Source organism: Ceratina calcarata, unplaced genomic scaffold, assembly GCF_001652005.2.
Source record: "Ceratina calcarata isolate Rehan_Ccalc_2016 unplaced genomic scaffold, ASM165200v1 scaffold35.2, whole genome shotgun sequence".
NCBI lineage: Eukaryota > Metazoa > Arthropoda > Insecta > Hymenoptera > Apidae > Ceratina > Ceratina calcarata.
The window spans coordinates 97,655-114,655 of record NW_017157934.1 but is presented as its reverse complement, the minus strand read 5'-3'; the positions used below and the strand labels follow the sequence as shown (position 1 = coordinate 114,655).

General features: G+C 43.4%; 1 protein-coding gene across 1 annotated transcript in view; it reads right to left on the bottom strand.

The window, feature by feature from the left end:
- Positions 1–1,025: 1,025 nt before the first annotated feature.
- Positions 1,026–17,001, bottom strand: part of LOC108625204 (neurotrimin) — a 44,485-nt gene continuing 28,509 nt past the window's right edge. Inside the window, exons 2-10 of the mRNA XM_018025003.2 lie at positions 3,365–3,568; positions 2,914–3,275; positions 2,635–2,782; positions 2,247–2,522; positions 2,056–2,162; positions 1,786–1,975; positions 1,666–1,692; positions 1,473–1,586; positions 1,026–1,403 (exon numbers count right to left, since the gene is read on the bottom strand). Of these exons, the coding sequence (XP_017880492.1) occupies positions 1,501–1,586; positions 1,666–1,692; positions 1,786–1,975; positions 2,056–2,162; positions 2,247–2,522; positions 2,635–2,782; positions 2,914–3,275; positions 3,365–3,568 (1,400 nt within the window). The 3' untranslated portion in view covers positions 1,026–1,403; positions 1,473–1,500. The remainder of the gene's footprint in view (positions 1,404–1,472; positions 1,587–1,665; positions 1,693–1,785; positions 1,976–2,055; positions 2,163–2,246; positions 2,523–2,634; positions 2,783–2,913; positions 3,276–3,364; positions 3,569–17,001) is intronic.

Here is a 17,001-nt window from a genome sequence, read left to right as displayed (position 1 = left end):
AGGTTCAACCGTTCCAGAGCACAGTTTGGTGCCATCTGGCACCAAAAATCTGAAAATCGTCGGATGCTTTCGAGATAAAAATTAATTTTTTCTCGCATTACGAACTGTTTTGTAAAAATCGAAATACATATTTGCGCTTTACTAAAAGTACTTTGTTCTACTTTGAGAAAGTGACGCTTACGTCCATAAGGTTTTAGAAAATAAAAATCGAGGAAGTGTTTTCAACATAGTTGAAATTATTCAACGAATTTATTATCAAATGAATAAATGCAACGAACGCTATACAAAATTAATGGTTGTCATATACAGAGCATCAAGATAAGCGTGACCGTGAAATTTTCTATACTTATTTTACATGTGTGCACCATTAGTCGGAACCGAGAAGTTTTGTACAACATTTTATTTGTTAAACTATTGATTGTAACGATTGTTATAAACCAATTTAACGACATACATCTGTATTAAAAGCTACCAAGCTATTTCGAAAAACGATACATCGCACTCTCTCGCATTCTTTACAGGCATTCGTATATTCATGCACGACGTTATACATTGAGAGATAAAATAAGAATATTATACTTATCCGAATTGAAGGCACATATTATGTAGATAAACAAAGAATTCGCAGTTAACTGATACTCGCAGCGTATATGTGCTTTCAATTCGCCCGTTTCTCGTCGATTTCTACGGCGACTTTTAGTAACAATATTTCTTTGCTATTACACATTATATACCTACACGTCCGTCGTTCCCACTCGAAAGACGGTTTGTCAGTGCCCTTTTCTTTGTACACGATCGTGAGAGAGTTTTAAACACTTGCGTACATGGCACTAAGCAGCGTTGTAAAACACGGATCTATTAATCTTAAGCATACAAAAATAAATTATAATAATAATCATGTATCTCTGAACTTATACATGTACAATGAATACTATATCATGTATACGTAAATATAACATATATCGATATATAAATATATTTTAAAGTACAGTATCCCTTAAAATTATTTCTGATTTAGAGTACAATTAAAATGCTCTTCTTTTAATAATACATGCCAGAACATCTAGGAGAATTATTTAATAAAAAGAAATTTTGTCAATACTCCGCGAGAACGTATGCCTCTTTGTTGTCAAAGATTACGCTTTATCTTTTTTTTTTCTCCCGTAACATTCCCAAATTTCATTTGAACAAAAAACAGGTATCCGTGTTCTTTGCTAATAGATATCATTCTTCTATAATGGAACACACCAATCATTTAACATTTACCTAAAATAAGTGTATACACCTACTATAATATTTAAAAAATATATTACACCAGCAACATACGCGTTCTCCTAGACATTTTTGTTTCATCAAACCCACCATTGCATCTGCTGGTGTACGCTTTGGCTGTAGCAAATTACCTGTTTAACAGTATTACATTTTGTTATGAATGTAAAATCGAAATCAATTTACACACAATTCGTACGTACCTATGTAGCTTAAGGAGGTTTGGGTAAATTACAGACTTGTAAAGGCACAGGACGAAACGACTAGGAATAATGTTGCAACGGCTAATACAGGTTTGGATGCACCTGATTCTTTAACTGAAAGTACATTAAATATTCATAAGAATCTTACTCGTTTGCAAACAGAATTCATTATCTAACATATTGCAATATTTACCATGCTGAGCCACCTGATCATCGTGTTCTGTAAAGGCAAGTGAGAAAAGATACTTTAGTAAAGCAATACTTCTGTATTACGCAAAGAACGATTACGAAATGCATTTCTCCATCTTCTTACCTCCTATGAACGAGTGCGGCTTCGACGGCGGAGACCATCCGAAATCGTTTCTAGCCATAAGGATCGCTTCGTACGATCCAGGTTGAAGTCCTTCGATAATGTGCTCAACGGTGAACGTATTTCCTTGCCCGTTTTTCACCGTAGGGTTCAAGGTAGTCCAATTTTCGTCTCCCTTCCGACGATACTCCAGCTACAATAATTCATTTAACGTCTTACATAGTGCTAAAAGTGTTTGAGAAACGTGAGAGCATGCAGTTCAATAATAAATACCCTGTATTCGGTGATCGGCGAATAACTTTCCAATTGCCATCTCAAGATCAATCCCGTTTGATTTCTCGCTATCTCGCCACCAGAAATGATGGCTTGAGAAGGAAGACCTGAAAAAGAAATTAAGATCAGACTTCAAGTAATGATTTTTTGACTATTTCACTCTTCCACGAATGAAAAGTGAAAAAAGTTACCAGTAAGAATAATGGTTTTTTCTGCTCGTCCCAGCTTGTTCTCAGCCATGCACGTGTAGTTGCCAAAGTGCTCCTTTTCCGTATGCAAAATATCGAGGTAGTGTCGAGTCTTGTTCGATTCGATCTCTACGCTTCCTTTTTTCGGTAATACCTCCTGCTTGTCCTTCAGCCACGTCACCGTAGCATGCGGATGAGCGTGCACGACGCACGTTAGCCGCGACTCGACACCGAGTCCGGTATGCACCCACTTCCCCTTTGTCTCTATTTCGGGCGCGTCTAAGGAAACAAATACGTTTTTTCTAAGGTTTGATTCATTCGTCGTGGTAACGTCTAAATATAGAGTAAGTGGGTCATCGAAATGATTGCAACGAGTTCTCGAAATTCTTACAGTTGACGATCACGTTGATCGCTTCTACAGGTGGATTTCCCGAATTGTCCTCGAGCAGACACTGATAACGGCCACCGTCGCGCCTGTTTACGTTCATAATAGTTATGCTATTGCCTGAGACTATTACGTTACTATGGACCCTCTCGTTCTGTGATAAAACATACAAAAATGATAAGATCAAAGAATTCAGTATTTTATCGAGTCAATGTTGTCGACACATTCCACGAACAACAACTGGCACAATGAGTGCAAATTAGATTTAACAGGACCTCGCCTTACCTCGTGGTACCATTTAATCTCTGGTGTCGGCTGCACCCTTGTTTCACAGCCAATGGTAACGTTTTCGCCGGCATTCACCTCCACACGCTTTTTTGGGACGACGCGTATCAGCGATTGTTTATGGTGAGGCGTCACGGCAGGTTGTGCCAGTGGAACAGTGTCAACCAACACCCTATGCGTGATTGAAATTCTCGGTTCTGTCAGGATACTACACACATAACGATCAGAGGAATCACTGCTTATGACATTGTGGATCACTAAAGTGTTGTTCGGCAGCCGAGTCAACCTCTCGTCCGACGTTATCGGGCGCGAGTCGAAGAACAGAGTCTCGTCGTCCTTTGACCATAAAGCTGCGACATGATCTAAAAATGAAAATATTTAATGAAAATTAAAAATCCGTATAATTATTTTACTGAGCTGGATGGATAATCGAAGAGCTTCTGGTACACACCTGCGTTCTTTAAGAGACAATGCAACCAAATCGTGCTTCCGTTCCTCACGCGTATATTCTGGGGCGTGGATAGGATTTGCGGTGGTTCCTCAACGGAGTCTGCTTCATCTTCATTATCAACATTATCGTCGTCGTTGTAATCGGACGGCGGGTCGTCATCATTGTAATCGGTGCCCTCCACGCTCTTAGAAGGTTTGCACCAAACTGCAAGCAAAAGAACCGCGTTGTCTATTTAATTACGGTCGACGGTCAGATTTAATTAAATCTATAGTATTCGCCTTGAAAAATCCATTCTAAAACCGCTCGAATCCTTGGCCTTTTGATCGCACGCGTTCGTGACTCTCGCGTGTCTTGTTAGCAAGGAAACCGAGAAAGCGAAGAGAATTCCTATCCGAAAAATGCTGTTTTATATTCACGGTTCACAGCAGGACCTTTAATGTAAATGTCATTTACAATTCACCAAATGAAATTCACTTGTTTAACTCTCGCAATGGTACATTTACGATTTGCATATTCCTAAACGATACTCTTGGAATAACGTCACAATTTTAAAGACCTTTCAAGAATCGCTGTTTGTTTAAACAATAATGATGGATATCAGCAGTGTTACTCACAGAATGAAACATCCGTAAAGGATGGATCAATCGTAAAATGCTGGTCAACAGCTGTTACCGATTCTTTCTCAAAAGAAACATATCTAGCAAAATTTACATTCTCTGACAGAGGCCTCGGGCTATGCACGAAACGCTGTTGGAATTAGATTTCTAGTGCACGAAATGCGCTTAATTTCAGAAGAGCGTATGTAAGCACACAGTTTTCTAATAATACTTGGCCCCATGTCCGTTCGTCTTTCTCGACAATGCTCTTTCCTACTTCTTCACGTGTGACTTAACGATGGCGGGCACGCGGCCATCGTTAAGACACGGTTAACCGAATAAAGAACACCAGGCAAAACGGTAGAACGGACCAAATAAGAGGTCCACACCCTCGCCGTGTTCGTGTCTGCACCCAGTTTACCCCGTTTTCAGTCACGTTCGCCTGTTTGCTACGATGGTTTGATTTTAACCAGAAACACCACGCCCTTATAAGCCGAAAAATGGGTTGTCACGAAGGTGTATTATGTACTCGGACACGCTGGTTAGTGTAGGATCTAACCAGGTCGTTCGGACATTTTTATTTCGTTGTTGAACACTCGGAGACAAGTAAAAGTCGACCCACCTCCGGTATCCGTCCCTAGTTAAGCCCCGCGATCGGACAGAACACGTGTTGTCGATGCCCGAGATCTCGCCTATCCTTTATTATAGACTATATGAATTTTTGTTCCATTCGCGAAAGTCACCTTGTTTAATCGAGGTTTGGAAAGCTTTCAGATTTAGGTCGTCGCGAATACCTCTTTGACCAGGTTTCACTAGTTTTCGACTTTCCTGTGGATCTCAAAGGGCCTTTCAACTCTTTGCTTATCGATGTAACTTAGTTATTTTCAGCGATGACGTTCAAACACGACTAAAATTTGAACGTAGAGAACTCGAAGTCTGTATACTTGATCTTAAATATACAAGCAAAATTAAATGTTGATAAAAGAATGTTTGCGGAACCTTGTCGTTAAGATTGGAAATTAATGATAAGACAATTTAATGTACATCCCGAATTTGTACCAAGTATTTAAGGAATTATTGCCAAATGAACGATTCCATGATTTAGGATAAAAAGGACGATTAGACTAGGATTAAGTCGTGAAACTGGGTTAATGGCTGACCACTGCGTGCCGGCAGTACTGTTTCTACTTAGTAATCTGCAACCCCTTAGCCGCATGCCATCGCGCTAGCCTCCCCTAGCAACGACCTAGAAATGACGCCACGGTGTCCCATTACTCAATTTACTCCCACCATGGGTTCATTATACGCTATGCCTAGAAGTTCTCAGCATCCCAACAGAGCTAAATTCACGTCTTGAAGTATTGTGATAATCGAAAAATCGTTCATAATTAATAGAAGATAAAAAATCCGATAATAGAATCGACAGATATGTTTTTCTACTGCAACAATTCATAACATTTAACGGGTTAAACATCAGTAGAAGAAATCGTGGAAGTTAAATGTCTGCAGTGACAGTAATTTATGAGCGACCTTCGCGATTATAGTGAATTCTAAATCTTCCGTCTCCCTCGAATTTCATCGTGACAAAGGAAAGGACATCTCGACGAGGATCTGGACATCCGGCGTCCAAGGTGAAAGAGACTGCAATACGCAATGCATCATAAACCAGGCATTCGTGTAAACGCAATGAAACCGCATACTCGATGAACAGCTTCATCGGGGGGGTCTTGCGAAATGGTAAAAATCCCGAGATCCCCGTCGATTCTCTCTCCTCGTTTCTCCAACGTTCCGTCTCGCTCGGAACGGTGGCACGTAACGAATAACGGACAGTCTGGAAGACCGCAAAATCGTTTTGCATTAGTCGCACGCCTAAGTAACACAAACGATGATGTCACCCCAGCGACATGTCCTAAAAGAGGACCTGGCTCATACCCGCGATTCATTATAAGAGTACACGTCATCCACCGATTCCTCGCGATTGCCCCTGCGTGCCTCCACGTTTCCTTACGTGTCCACGTAGATCGCTTGCCGCACCTTCACAAATCAAGAGGGTGAAGATCGACCAGAAACCGCATCGACCGTCACGCGCGGATTGTGAAATGTCAGGATGTCGCTGCGAGCTCCAATTACGCGTTTGCCTACCAGACTTACATGCCCGAGGCGTATTTACGCAACTTGGAAGCATAAGTTTCCGTGTTTTATCGCGACTCCTAATTGCCGATTTGTAGACAAGGGAGATACGATCGGCGAAACGAGTGTACTATAAATATGATGACCTTTTCTTTCGTAAGGTGGAAACAAGCATCGCATGGGAATCCAATGATTGAAATTTATCGATGCATTCCTTTGCACCTTGTAACTGCGCGCCGTGCAACACTGAAGAACAGTTGTAATTGCATTACGGTTTCTCGTGCATCATTTTCTTCTCTCAAATCATTTTCATTGGAAGAGACTGCTCGTTTCCTACTGTTATATCTACGCGTTACGCCTGCAGCGTTCGTATACGTATACTGCAAGTACAAAAATCAGTCCGTTACGTTCGTACAAATGCGTCTGACCCGGAATAGTCGTATTTCTACGAAAAGAGAACTGTACATTGTTACGGGGAAAATGACTGATTTAAATCGGATGCATGATATCGTTAACCATTGGGAAACATCCGAAACGTGAACGCGTGGTAATTCCGCGTACTGCTAACGTTGCGTGTAAATTTAGATTTGATGAATAATCGTATAAAATCTTACCAGATTCGTACCAACATATGATGAAGTCATCGTTTCAATCGAGCGTAGGTATATCTTACTTGCCGCAACGTACGAACACGTTGTTGCTCAAATTCTCCCTTTATCGATCCCGACTTCTTCCACCCCCATGAAACGATGTCTGTTTGCCCGAGGAAGGGAAGTATCGCGGCCCCATGGGGTAGAAAAGTCACCAAGTTATCGTTCGTCAGCGTTTTCATAAAGCAAACACGATCGTTTTGCTCAATTATCAGAGTGCTTCATGATCAGCGCGGCCGATCTCGCGTTCCTTGAAAATTTTCCATTCACCTGGCTACCGGCATTCACGCGCGATTCTCATAACTCCCCGAGTTAAACGTCGGGAAATCAAACAAAGTCATTAATTTTCTCATTTATCGCACGGCCGCTACCGCCTTCCCGTGTCGTTGATCGCGCGTCGCGCCGCGGACATGGAAGTGTACGCAGAAATTCTCACGGAACGAACACGTAACAGAGAAACACGGCGCAGCTGGTATGAGAAACCGATCAAAATGCGCGCCGATATTAAACATTCAGAATTTATCCTTCGAAGGCTGGGATTGACAACGTTCGATGGATCACGAATATTGAATGGGCTGACGTCACCTCTCGCATTCCATCGTGCCTTAATGGTTATTATTGCTAAGAGGCACGCACTCTTATTCCGAGGGGGAGCCTTCTCGTTTCACGTATACCGCCTCGAACACGTGTGCGTCTGTAAACATCGGACCGGGCGTTCGTGGGTGCGTAAAATACCACGAACGGAGGTGGGAGTCGTGTACATACGTTTACGCTTGTACACCCGTCCCGTGGAATGTGCAGCGCGTAAGTATGTATACGCGATATGCACAAGCGTGCACAGTGTGCACTGGTAGGAGCATGGATAATAAAACTGGGAGTGCCATCGACCGAATTGACTTCACCGGTTGTTGGTGCCTAAAAAGTCTCCAGAATCGTGAGGTCAGCGGTATCGGCTGATTTCGCGTTTGCGAAACCATAAATATCGAGGACAATGTGTAGTTTCATCAGCAGAACGCGCAGCTTCGAGTTCTGCTTCGCCATATATGTACGTACCGCGAACCGCGAAAATGTTCTCTCCTACGAGTTAACTACGGAGGATTCGAGGTGAAACGATGGTGGTTCGAAAGCGGTTCGACGAGTTTGCGGTCGCGATCGATTAACGAGCCTAAGTGGCGAGAACAACGCTTTCCAAGGTATCCTCCAAGGGGATGGGATGGGCTCTTGATTAATCGCCGGCATCATGCTAACGCGGTCCTTAATGAAACATGCATTGGTCGACGATTATCAATCCTACAAATCACTACTTATAGGAGTTCTACTACGGACAGTTCTGAATGAAAAAGAATAGGGCTAGGGAAGCTGAATTTATATTAACCCGTCTCAGTGTAATAAAACTTTATCTAACAATAGCATCCAAAGTCAAGGGAGAGGTCTAACTGTTTCGAACCAGTGACTAATGATCTAGTTCTCACGGTCTCGCGGCACAGCGACGACGCATCTCTTTCTCTCGGCTAACGAATTGCGTCAGAGCTTTTCGAACCCTGAATAGAAAAGGCGGTACTGTCTTGACACGGTGTAGTGTCGCGTCGTCTTAGAACCGATTGCGCAACCGGTCCGCGAAGAAGAGTTTCTATCTCTCCTTTCTTCTCCTTTGCTCGCTCTCTCTTTGAACGCGTCGAGAACGGGCAACGATTCGAAATAATCCGTAGATTGCAGCCGGTTCTCTCACCACGCGAAAATAACCGTGCGCGGCTGCAAGGGATATAACGCCGCAGCGAAATAGCAAAAGGGTCGAGACATTGTAGCTGGCGAGCTGCCAAACGGGAAGATAACACGGGATCGCAGATGCTCCTCTCTCTGCGCTCGGTACGGGGATCTAAGAACCGAGAAAGCTAAACGACCGTCGGTCGGCCGGGGCGGTGTAGAGCGGAATCACCGAAGAAGATGCCGCGCCCGGATTTTTTTATGAAGTCCCAAAGCCTGCCTGATTTAGACGCAGCTCGCGAACGGTGGAACGGGCTGCTCCTCGCTCGATCCAGGAACCTCCGGAGCCGACTTCGGTTAGCCGCTGCTCCGATTTCGTTTCTAGAGTATGTACACACGCGTTCTGGGGATTGCATAGCCTAAGAAATTATTTACTCGCGGCTTCTAAAGATAAATTCCGCGGGAATCCTTAATAGGAGACCGCGAATACCACACTCCACTGGAGATTAAATTAATCGTACGCGTCGCGGTAAGTAGCCGTGTAACTGCCGTACTAATTTCACTTTATGATTAGAACGGTCTCTCGTGGATAAGACATACTGCACGATACAAAAGAAATTGCGCAATATCATTGTTTGCTTACTTTTTAAGAGATTTACTGCGGAAATATACATCCAGTGTAAATATTCAACGCGGTTCGAATAAATAAGCACGTCGGATCCTACCTAAAAACTTATGAAATGGTGTAGTATGATACAGTTTTTATTCGGAGGAGAGCAGCGAGCGTATCGTTGAAATTATTCAGCGAAAGAAAGCGTAATAAAGGGATAAAAGGCGTTGCATTCGGGCAAGACTCTCTCGTCCGAGCGTCGGGCGCAAAAACTTTCTTAATAGCTTAAAACGCGCGCGGGTTCTCAAGGTCCTCGGTTAGACGGCAAGCAGGATGTGGCAATTATTTGCTGGCCGCGTACTCATCCCGCGTTAGTAGGCGAATGTCAACAGTTTATCACTCTTTATGTAAACGATGACTACCTTGCTCATACGGCTGATGAATATAAGCGAACCTCAATCGAAATTTACATGCAAAAACGTCTAGTTGAAGAATGCTTGCGTGCTCGAGTACTACTAAACGTTTACAACGACGTGCACAGTTATCTATCCCTCTTAACTAACACTTTTCGAATGAAATTAAAATAGCTGTTAAACACAACTCCATTTCCGGTTACCTCATTATCCTTCTACGCGTAATAAAAGAAACGCTGTTAAACTAAGTTCCATAATTTACGTGCGTCACATTTATGCCTCTTATTCTACTGTTATAGATACGTCAGAATTATAAGCCACGACTTCTAGATCATCTCTTCATCCTGTTTCCCGGTCGAAAAATCGTAGACGAAAGATTTGGTAACGCGATACGTACAAATACGAGAGGGAAACCAATCAAGGATTTTCGACGACGATATTCACCCTCGCGGATGCGACGAACTTGAACCGTGGAATCGATCGTGTAATCCGGTCACGTAGACATTTAACCCTACGCACGTTCCCCCGTTGCAGCATCTAATACTTTCCCTTGTTTAGGAACGACATTTCTGGGAAACCTACACGCTCATCTCGAAAAATTCTAACCGACGACGCCGGGCGGACCTATAAAACTCACTGCTCCGTTTGATTTACACCGATAATTACACGAGGACAACCCGGAGGAAGCATTGTCTGCTTCTCGCGTCGTAGATCACAGCAATATATCGTTCCGACCGTTTCCGTGAGACGTCAAAGCGAAATATAAAACTAAAAATCCTTGTACATACTTTTTTAATCGTCGATACTTGTTTTTTACTTTCGCTACAATTTTTAGCTTGTGACTACAAGTACAGCCTTATTTATTTTTTGTGCCAATAGTTCTCTCCTTGTAGATGCGGACAAACGGTTGTCAAATGATGAGTCACCGTTCTGACCGAGGTGATCGCGTTATGTTAACTAGAGTCGAAGTTCTCTTCCTCGTGCAAAATGGAAAGTTACGGGCATAACCATGAATACTATTAATTGATCCCCACGGTACGAAGCGAGTCCTCATTCTTATTTCTATTAATGTACGATATTTCAAATGCGCCGGTGCTATCAAAAGCGTTCCGTTGACACAGCTGACGTTCCATGTAATGCCATTATCTCGTTCATTACCATCGATATGAAGCGACACAAAGAACGGACCTCGAGTTATTGTGAAAGGTATCCTTCGTTCCTTTCCACCCACACGGCGTCGGATTACACCCACTCGGCAGCCGAAATTCAATACCTTGCATTACACGGATTGTGCGAATTTCATTTTATCCGGATTGCAAATTCTCTAAATAGATGTTTTCACTTTAACGGTTCCCGTGTATTCAAGTAACGTAATGGCAAGATTGCAATTGTTCACAAATTGTTTAATTTGTAATATTTTCGTGGGCATAATTAAGTGTAACCTTTTTTAATAGAAAGTTTTAAAGTGAAGCGAAAGCAAGCGAGGATTTGGATTACACAAATATATTTGAATATGTATTTGCGTGTTGATATTGTGTCACCGTTATGTTGCACAGTAACCATTACGTTATAATCAAATAAGAGCGGTCGAATTCCTTTACCCTAACAATTAGTGTCAGTAGTCGATAATAGTCACCGACGTGGTTCTCTACATGCAATATTTACAAGTCGCCGGTAGGTATACTCATTTACGCTACATCGGTAAATCTCGACCACGTGCCACGGTATCGCGTGATGTCATCGCGAAATCGTCGTTCTACTGCAGCTCAACTCAGCCTCAATTATAATGAACGCGTAATTATATAGAGCTAGAGGCGCATCGCAGTCTAGCATTTCTTAGTCGTACATCGAGCGTCTCAACTTTTTATCCCTCTTCCATTCATAATTCATATGAGTCGATCGAGTTTATCGTAATTAATTTCGTTGCTGATTAAACTAAGTACAGCTGGAGCTGAAATATCAGGAAATCGGAATAATTAATCTCGAAAAATTCTACTGCAAAGTGATAGCGAGAAATGTATCGTGTTCCGTTTCAAATCGCAGAATAATAAGGTATCTTGTTCGTATAAACGATCTACGATAAGACATAATTGAATAAAACAGGAAATGGCCTGACCCAGTGCAGTGGCCTGAGCTAGAGCGTTCGCGTGCGATATCCTGCGACGGTTACTTCTCGGTCGCCACGACAGAAACGAGATGTGAATCGTAGAAAAAAAGCTGCGAGCACGACTCAATAAGACCACGAGTTAGTCACGGTTGACCCACTTGCGAGTGTCTTCGGTAAATCATGAGTGAGACAACACCGCGCCACTGGGAACACGGTGGATTTCCGTGAATCCTCAATGAAGCCGACGAGCCGTGACTCGTTTAGATAAGTAGCTGCGGTTCCTTGACACTGCGAATCGACGTGTGTTGCTTCATCCTGTTTAGACCGTGTCGAATGATCATGGACCATATTAATTGATTGGTTAAAATTCCCGAACAGAAAATCGTTTGCCAACGATGCAACTTAATAGAAGATCCCTGATACGATACAACTTAAGAGCAACAATTATATCGACCTTTTCTGATCGTTGGAAATAGCATAGGACGGTCTCGCGCGAAACCAAGCATTTACTATTGCCATAAATCTCGGAGGATTGTTATCGAAAGCGGTGTGACAGATTTTTTTTTAATTCAGGTAGCCTGTTACACGAACACTTCCACAAAGACTCAATCGACCAGTTTGTCGAGTTTCGTATATGGAGAGGCAAGCCTTATTGGAGAACTCCGTGGATCCCTCGGAGGAAGGATAAAGAGATGCCCCGATACCGATCGTGCCGGGATCGTAAAGAGTTCCATTGACCTTTCCCGGAGTACGCGATTCAATCCAGGGCTACAATTCTGACTCGATCCTACGGGACTCACGCTCGTCCATTGTCGAGTGCGCGAATAGTAACTCGCCAATCTTATTGCTCCGTTTAACTCTATACGGCGCCAAAGCGTCCCACTCGCATTCTGGATACGGACCACGTTAATTGACTAGTCAGCCGAGTTACGTATATGGTATAGGAAGCGCGTGCAGTTTCTCTATAGAGTGCGGTGGTAAACAGACCTTCGAGAAGTTTCAACGCCTCTATCGATTTATGATCGCACGTCAACATTGACCTTTACCTCCAATACTATTTCTCCCAGCTCCCGGATAGACCTACCAAGATCGTTCTGTTCATCATCAGAGTGCTGTGACACGTCCGTACCACGAAGGTATCGATTTCGTTAACAATCAGTCGTAAAGTTCGAGACACGTATTTTTCTTTGAAAACAATAGTTTCGCGCAGGTAGATAACAGTCGATGGAAATACATATTTTCGTACTAATCTACGCGATAAAAGAATGTCAACCTAACAATCGTCGAAGAACTTCATTGCGACCGATAACGCGTTTTAAACAGTCGTGCCGTATAACTGCAACGATAATGTCGTATCTTTTCAAGGACAGAAAAATTGATAAAATAATAAAGTGCAGAACGGCAAAAATAACATAAGAGTTCAGTGAATCAACCGAATCCAAACACACGTATCTGTGCCGTTGAATGGGCCTTGTTAACCACTTTCTATTCCCGGTGCACTCTGCAAAAGGAAGAGGAGGCGCCAGGTTCAATGCGGTGGCCGGTTTCCTTCCTTCCTTCCTTGCTTCCCTTAAATCTTAATCTCCGCGTCGCTTGTTCAGTGTTTTTCGTCCGCCTTCTAAACCGAACGAAAAGGTCCACCAACCTCTTTGTTCCCTCGGGATACACGTTCGCCGCTATAAATCACCCTCGGCGTACTCCAGTGCATATATTATGCGGCTACAGCCGAATGCGCTTCCGCTTATGCAACCAGTTGCGCCTTACGCGCCGAATCCATTGTGCCGTCGTTCACATTTACATCTTGAGAATTCCCCGGCGCGGTTTCCAGCTCATTCACGGCGGCACAAACGAACCGCATTCATGGATCGCGCTTTCCTAATATGTTCGAGATTTACGTAAGCGTGCCCTTGAATTATGGGACGAGGCTCATTCATTTCTCGTTTCCCTCGACGGGCTTCGCGACGGCCACTTGAGTCAGGTAGATCTCCTCTTTGTACAGATTTCGCGCAAATATAGATAAAATGAAAAATGTAACAATCTGATCGTACGTAGTTGTTTCGAGTGTCGACGATATTGTAAGTGGAGAAAAATATTTTCACCGTGTTTCTTCTCTTGAATAAACATACACACTGTATCCATTGCAGTAGTAAATATTTCTGCAACTTTCAGAATACTGCAAATACGTAAATGGAGATTGAGATATATTTATCGAGAAGAAGATTGAAATGCTACGTGCCTAAAACGAAGCGGCGACTCTTTCCTTTTAACTACATTGCTTGTAAGCGAGAGAAATCTTGCATCGAGTCGGTAGCACTTCCATTTAAATAATTCGTTCAACGAGCTCCTTTAATTCGTCCGGCAGAAAACTCCGACCGTCTTTTATGTATCATTCGCCCTGGAGCCAGTAGTTAGTTCGCCGAGTAACCCCTTTGAACGCGATGAATTCTGTAAATAATTTTTAACTGCATCTGATCCTAGGCTTGGGGCTGCATTTCGTTTCGCGAGAGACTCTTCGAGTCTCATAATATTCGTCTCTCCTCCTGCAGCACCCTTTCGGAAATTTCGACGGTCCGTCGACGGATAAGGTTTGCCATTAAAAGCGTGTAAATATTTGCCAGTCGCTGTTAAGTGCTCTTCATCATCGTATCTCGTAACGTCCTGACCCGTGCAGGTAGAGAAACGGTAAATAAGAAATGATTTCAGAATTCCGATGAACTAGTCACACAAGTTAAACAGTCGTTCGTGTCTTCTCTCTCTCTCTCTCTCTCGATGGTTACTTCTGTTTGTTCTTCATCGTCGAATCGATGCCAAGGGGATACGATTACACAAATCATGGCCGACGAAGTGGTTCGCCGAAAACAATTTTTGTTTTCGGCTCGATAGCTTATGAATATTTCAGATGGATTTCTGACACCGTGTAAACGTTATTTAGCCCTAGCAAATGTGAGGACCGTCGTCAGCTCCGTGACCACCGTTTATAATGGTGACGTAATTATCTCGATCCCACGCACAGCTCGTCTCGTAAAGCTGCGCGAAACGTGCATGCCATGACGGTGTGTATACGATGGCGAACACGCGTATCGGTTGGCAGGCATTGGTACGGTATCCATAAACCACAGGGGGAAAGTTATGCGCTCTCGGAATAGAGGGTCGCGTCATCCTGATATCCGATACGACAAAAACGACGTACGTGGTACAACGATGTTACTCCGATTTAGACTCGGATTAATTGGTCCAGCAGTAAGTCGTTGATAAAGGGCCTGCTCGCAATAAACACCGCAAAAAGCTCGCCTTGCAATCGAACAGCAGCTGTGTTTTGCCGTACTGACAGTTGCCAACTTTCATCTCGCATGATATATAATCTAATTATCAATGATGCTCGCTAAACTCTGCCGATCGTTACTGATTACACACGTACAACTCCTCTTTTGTCTTGTACGCAATCATTGCAAGAATTATTGAGTTACACAATGTAATTTCCATGCATCAACTCCGTCTTTCAATCGTGCGATAACGAAGCAAACAGAGATTGTTTACAAAGCTCGATAAAAATGTTATCGAAAGACGTGGCTACACAATCGGCCTTTTCAAACGCCATATAAATATTCATCTCATCAAATCACACTCTCGCGTTTAGTCTCTCTGGATTTATCTAGTCTTAATAGATGAAGGCGTGAAGAATTTACGGCGAAACTACTTAGAGAACTGCGTGCGTCACCAATTAAACCTGTCATCATTCGAAGAATTTCGGCGTAAGCTCTCAAGTGGTCCACCGACAATTTTCAAGTCGTGTTCCTTCCCTTTTTACGCGCGCGTGTACCTACTCTGTTGCTTTTCTGGATCATGAACTGAACTTTCCGCCGCATCCACTCTCGGGAAAATGGAATACGAGAAACGTGGCGGGGCACAAATTGACGCGTCTACTTCTGCGTGTTCTTCCTACTACCCGGGCGCCGCGAAAATGCCGAGCGAAAGGGACGATGGAGCAAAAGGACTCGCATAATAACGAGGCTATATCTGGTGCGCGGAGGGCTCAGCGTTATTTTCGATGGCAAAGCCCGTTGTTCCGCAGGCCAATGACCCAAAAACCGTGGAACTGATGAACGATGCTCGTTTATCCCGCTTATTAACAACGCCGATCGCTGGACAAGTTCGTTTTCTCCGTTTTCATGAATGAGACTCATTGTTGGACGATTCAAACGTGTAAACTAGGCATCGTCATTGGTGGCACAGGCCAAACGGTAGAAAATGCGAAGAATCAAAATGGAAAATGTTCAGTAATATTTCGTTTGTAAATAGTATGGTTTAAGAATAAAAATCGACGTCGTATTCTATATAAAAGAAAAAGTTTTCAACAGTGATTATACGACATTCTGTATTACCCTGACCCGAAACAGATAAATGGTCGTAAGATTGATTGATAATTAATGGAGATTGATAAGTCAATGAATAGAATGGAGTCACAATTAGTGACTCATCCCAGGGGGAAGGGTGTACGGTTAAAAGCGAAATTAAAAGTCGATATAACGGAGCGATCTCGATTAATTTGACGAAACCTAAACTCGCCCACGGGCACAAAAGGCACAATAGGAGCGTACGGCAGCCTTAATTGATCGGCATAGGAGCATTTACAAGGGGAAAACCGTTAAACACGGTCGCGCACACCGGCAGATGAAACGAACGAGTCGACGCAACAATCGGATATGGGACGATTCGAACAAGAGGCCCTTTCATCGTCGATTTCCTTGTTTTCACGTGGCATTTGTGTTCCACCCACGAACAGCCGCGGCAGCAGCGCAGCGCCGAAAAACTCGCGGTGCGTGACGCCTCAATACACGTTACCTATACCGCGTGCGTACACGTGCGTATACACGCACGAGCGCGCATGTAACCGTGGAAGGCTCGCAGCATTTTTAACACCCGCCATGCGAGCCCGCTCGTGGAAATAGGGCCTATTATTAGAAGCGGTAGACATAGGTCACAACAAAGTAAATGGAGCCACCCCCTTCGGTGGTCGATGTTATTTCGTTTGGGGAAAATTTCCTGCGGAACACGACGGGGGACGCTCCCGCGTGCGTTCCCTGATCAGAACTTCACAATTTAAAAATCGAGCTTTATATCATAATAATAAAAGAATTAATAATGACGAGGAGCTAATCGTTATAATTTCTTGCACAGGTAGTCACAGTGACGGTGACGTCAATTTTGCAATTAATTCTTGCGAATCATTCACACGAGAGGGTTTGATTGGAATCTGAGATTGACGAGAGGACGGTAATTGATCGCCGAGATCGTTAATTAGATTAGCATGGTTCAATCGATTTCGCTCGTTTCCGAACGAAAATTCCTGCTCGAACGAATTCTTTCGCGCCGACTCACGCTCTTTCCTTTATTATTTATTTCACAGTTCGCTTCCCCCCCCCCCCC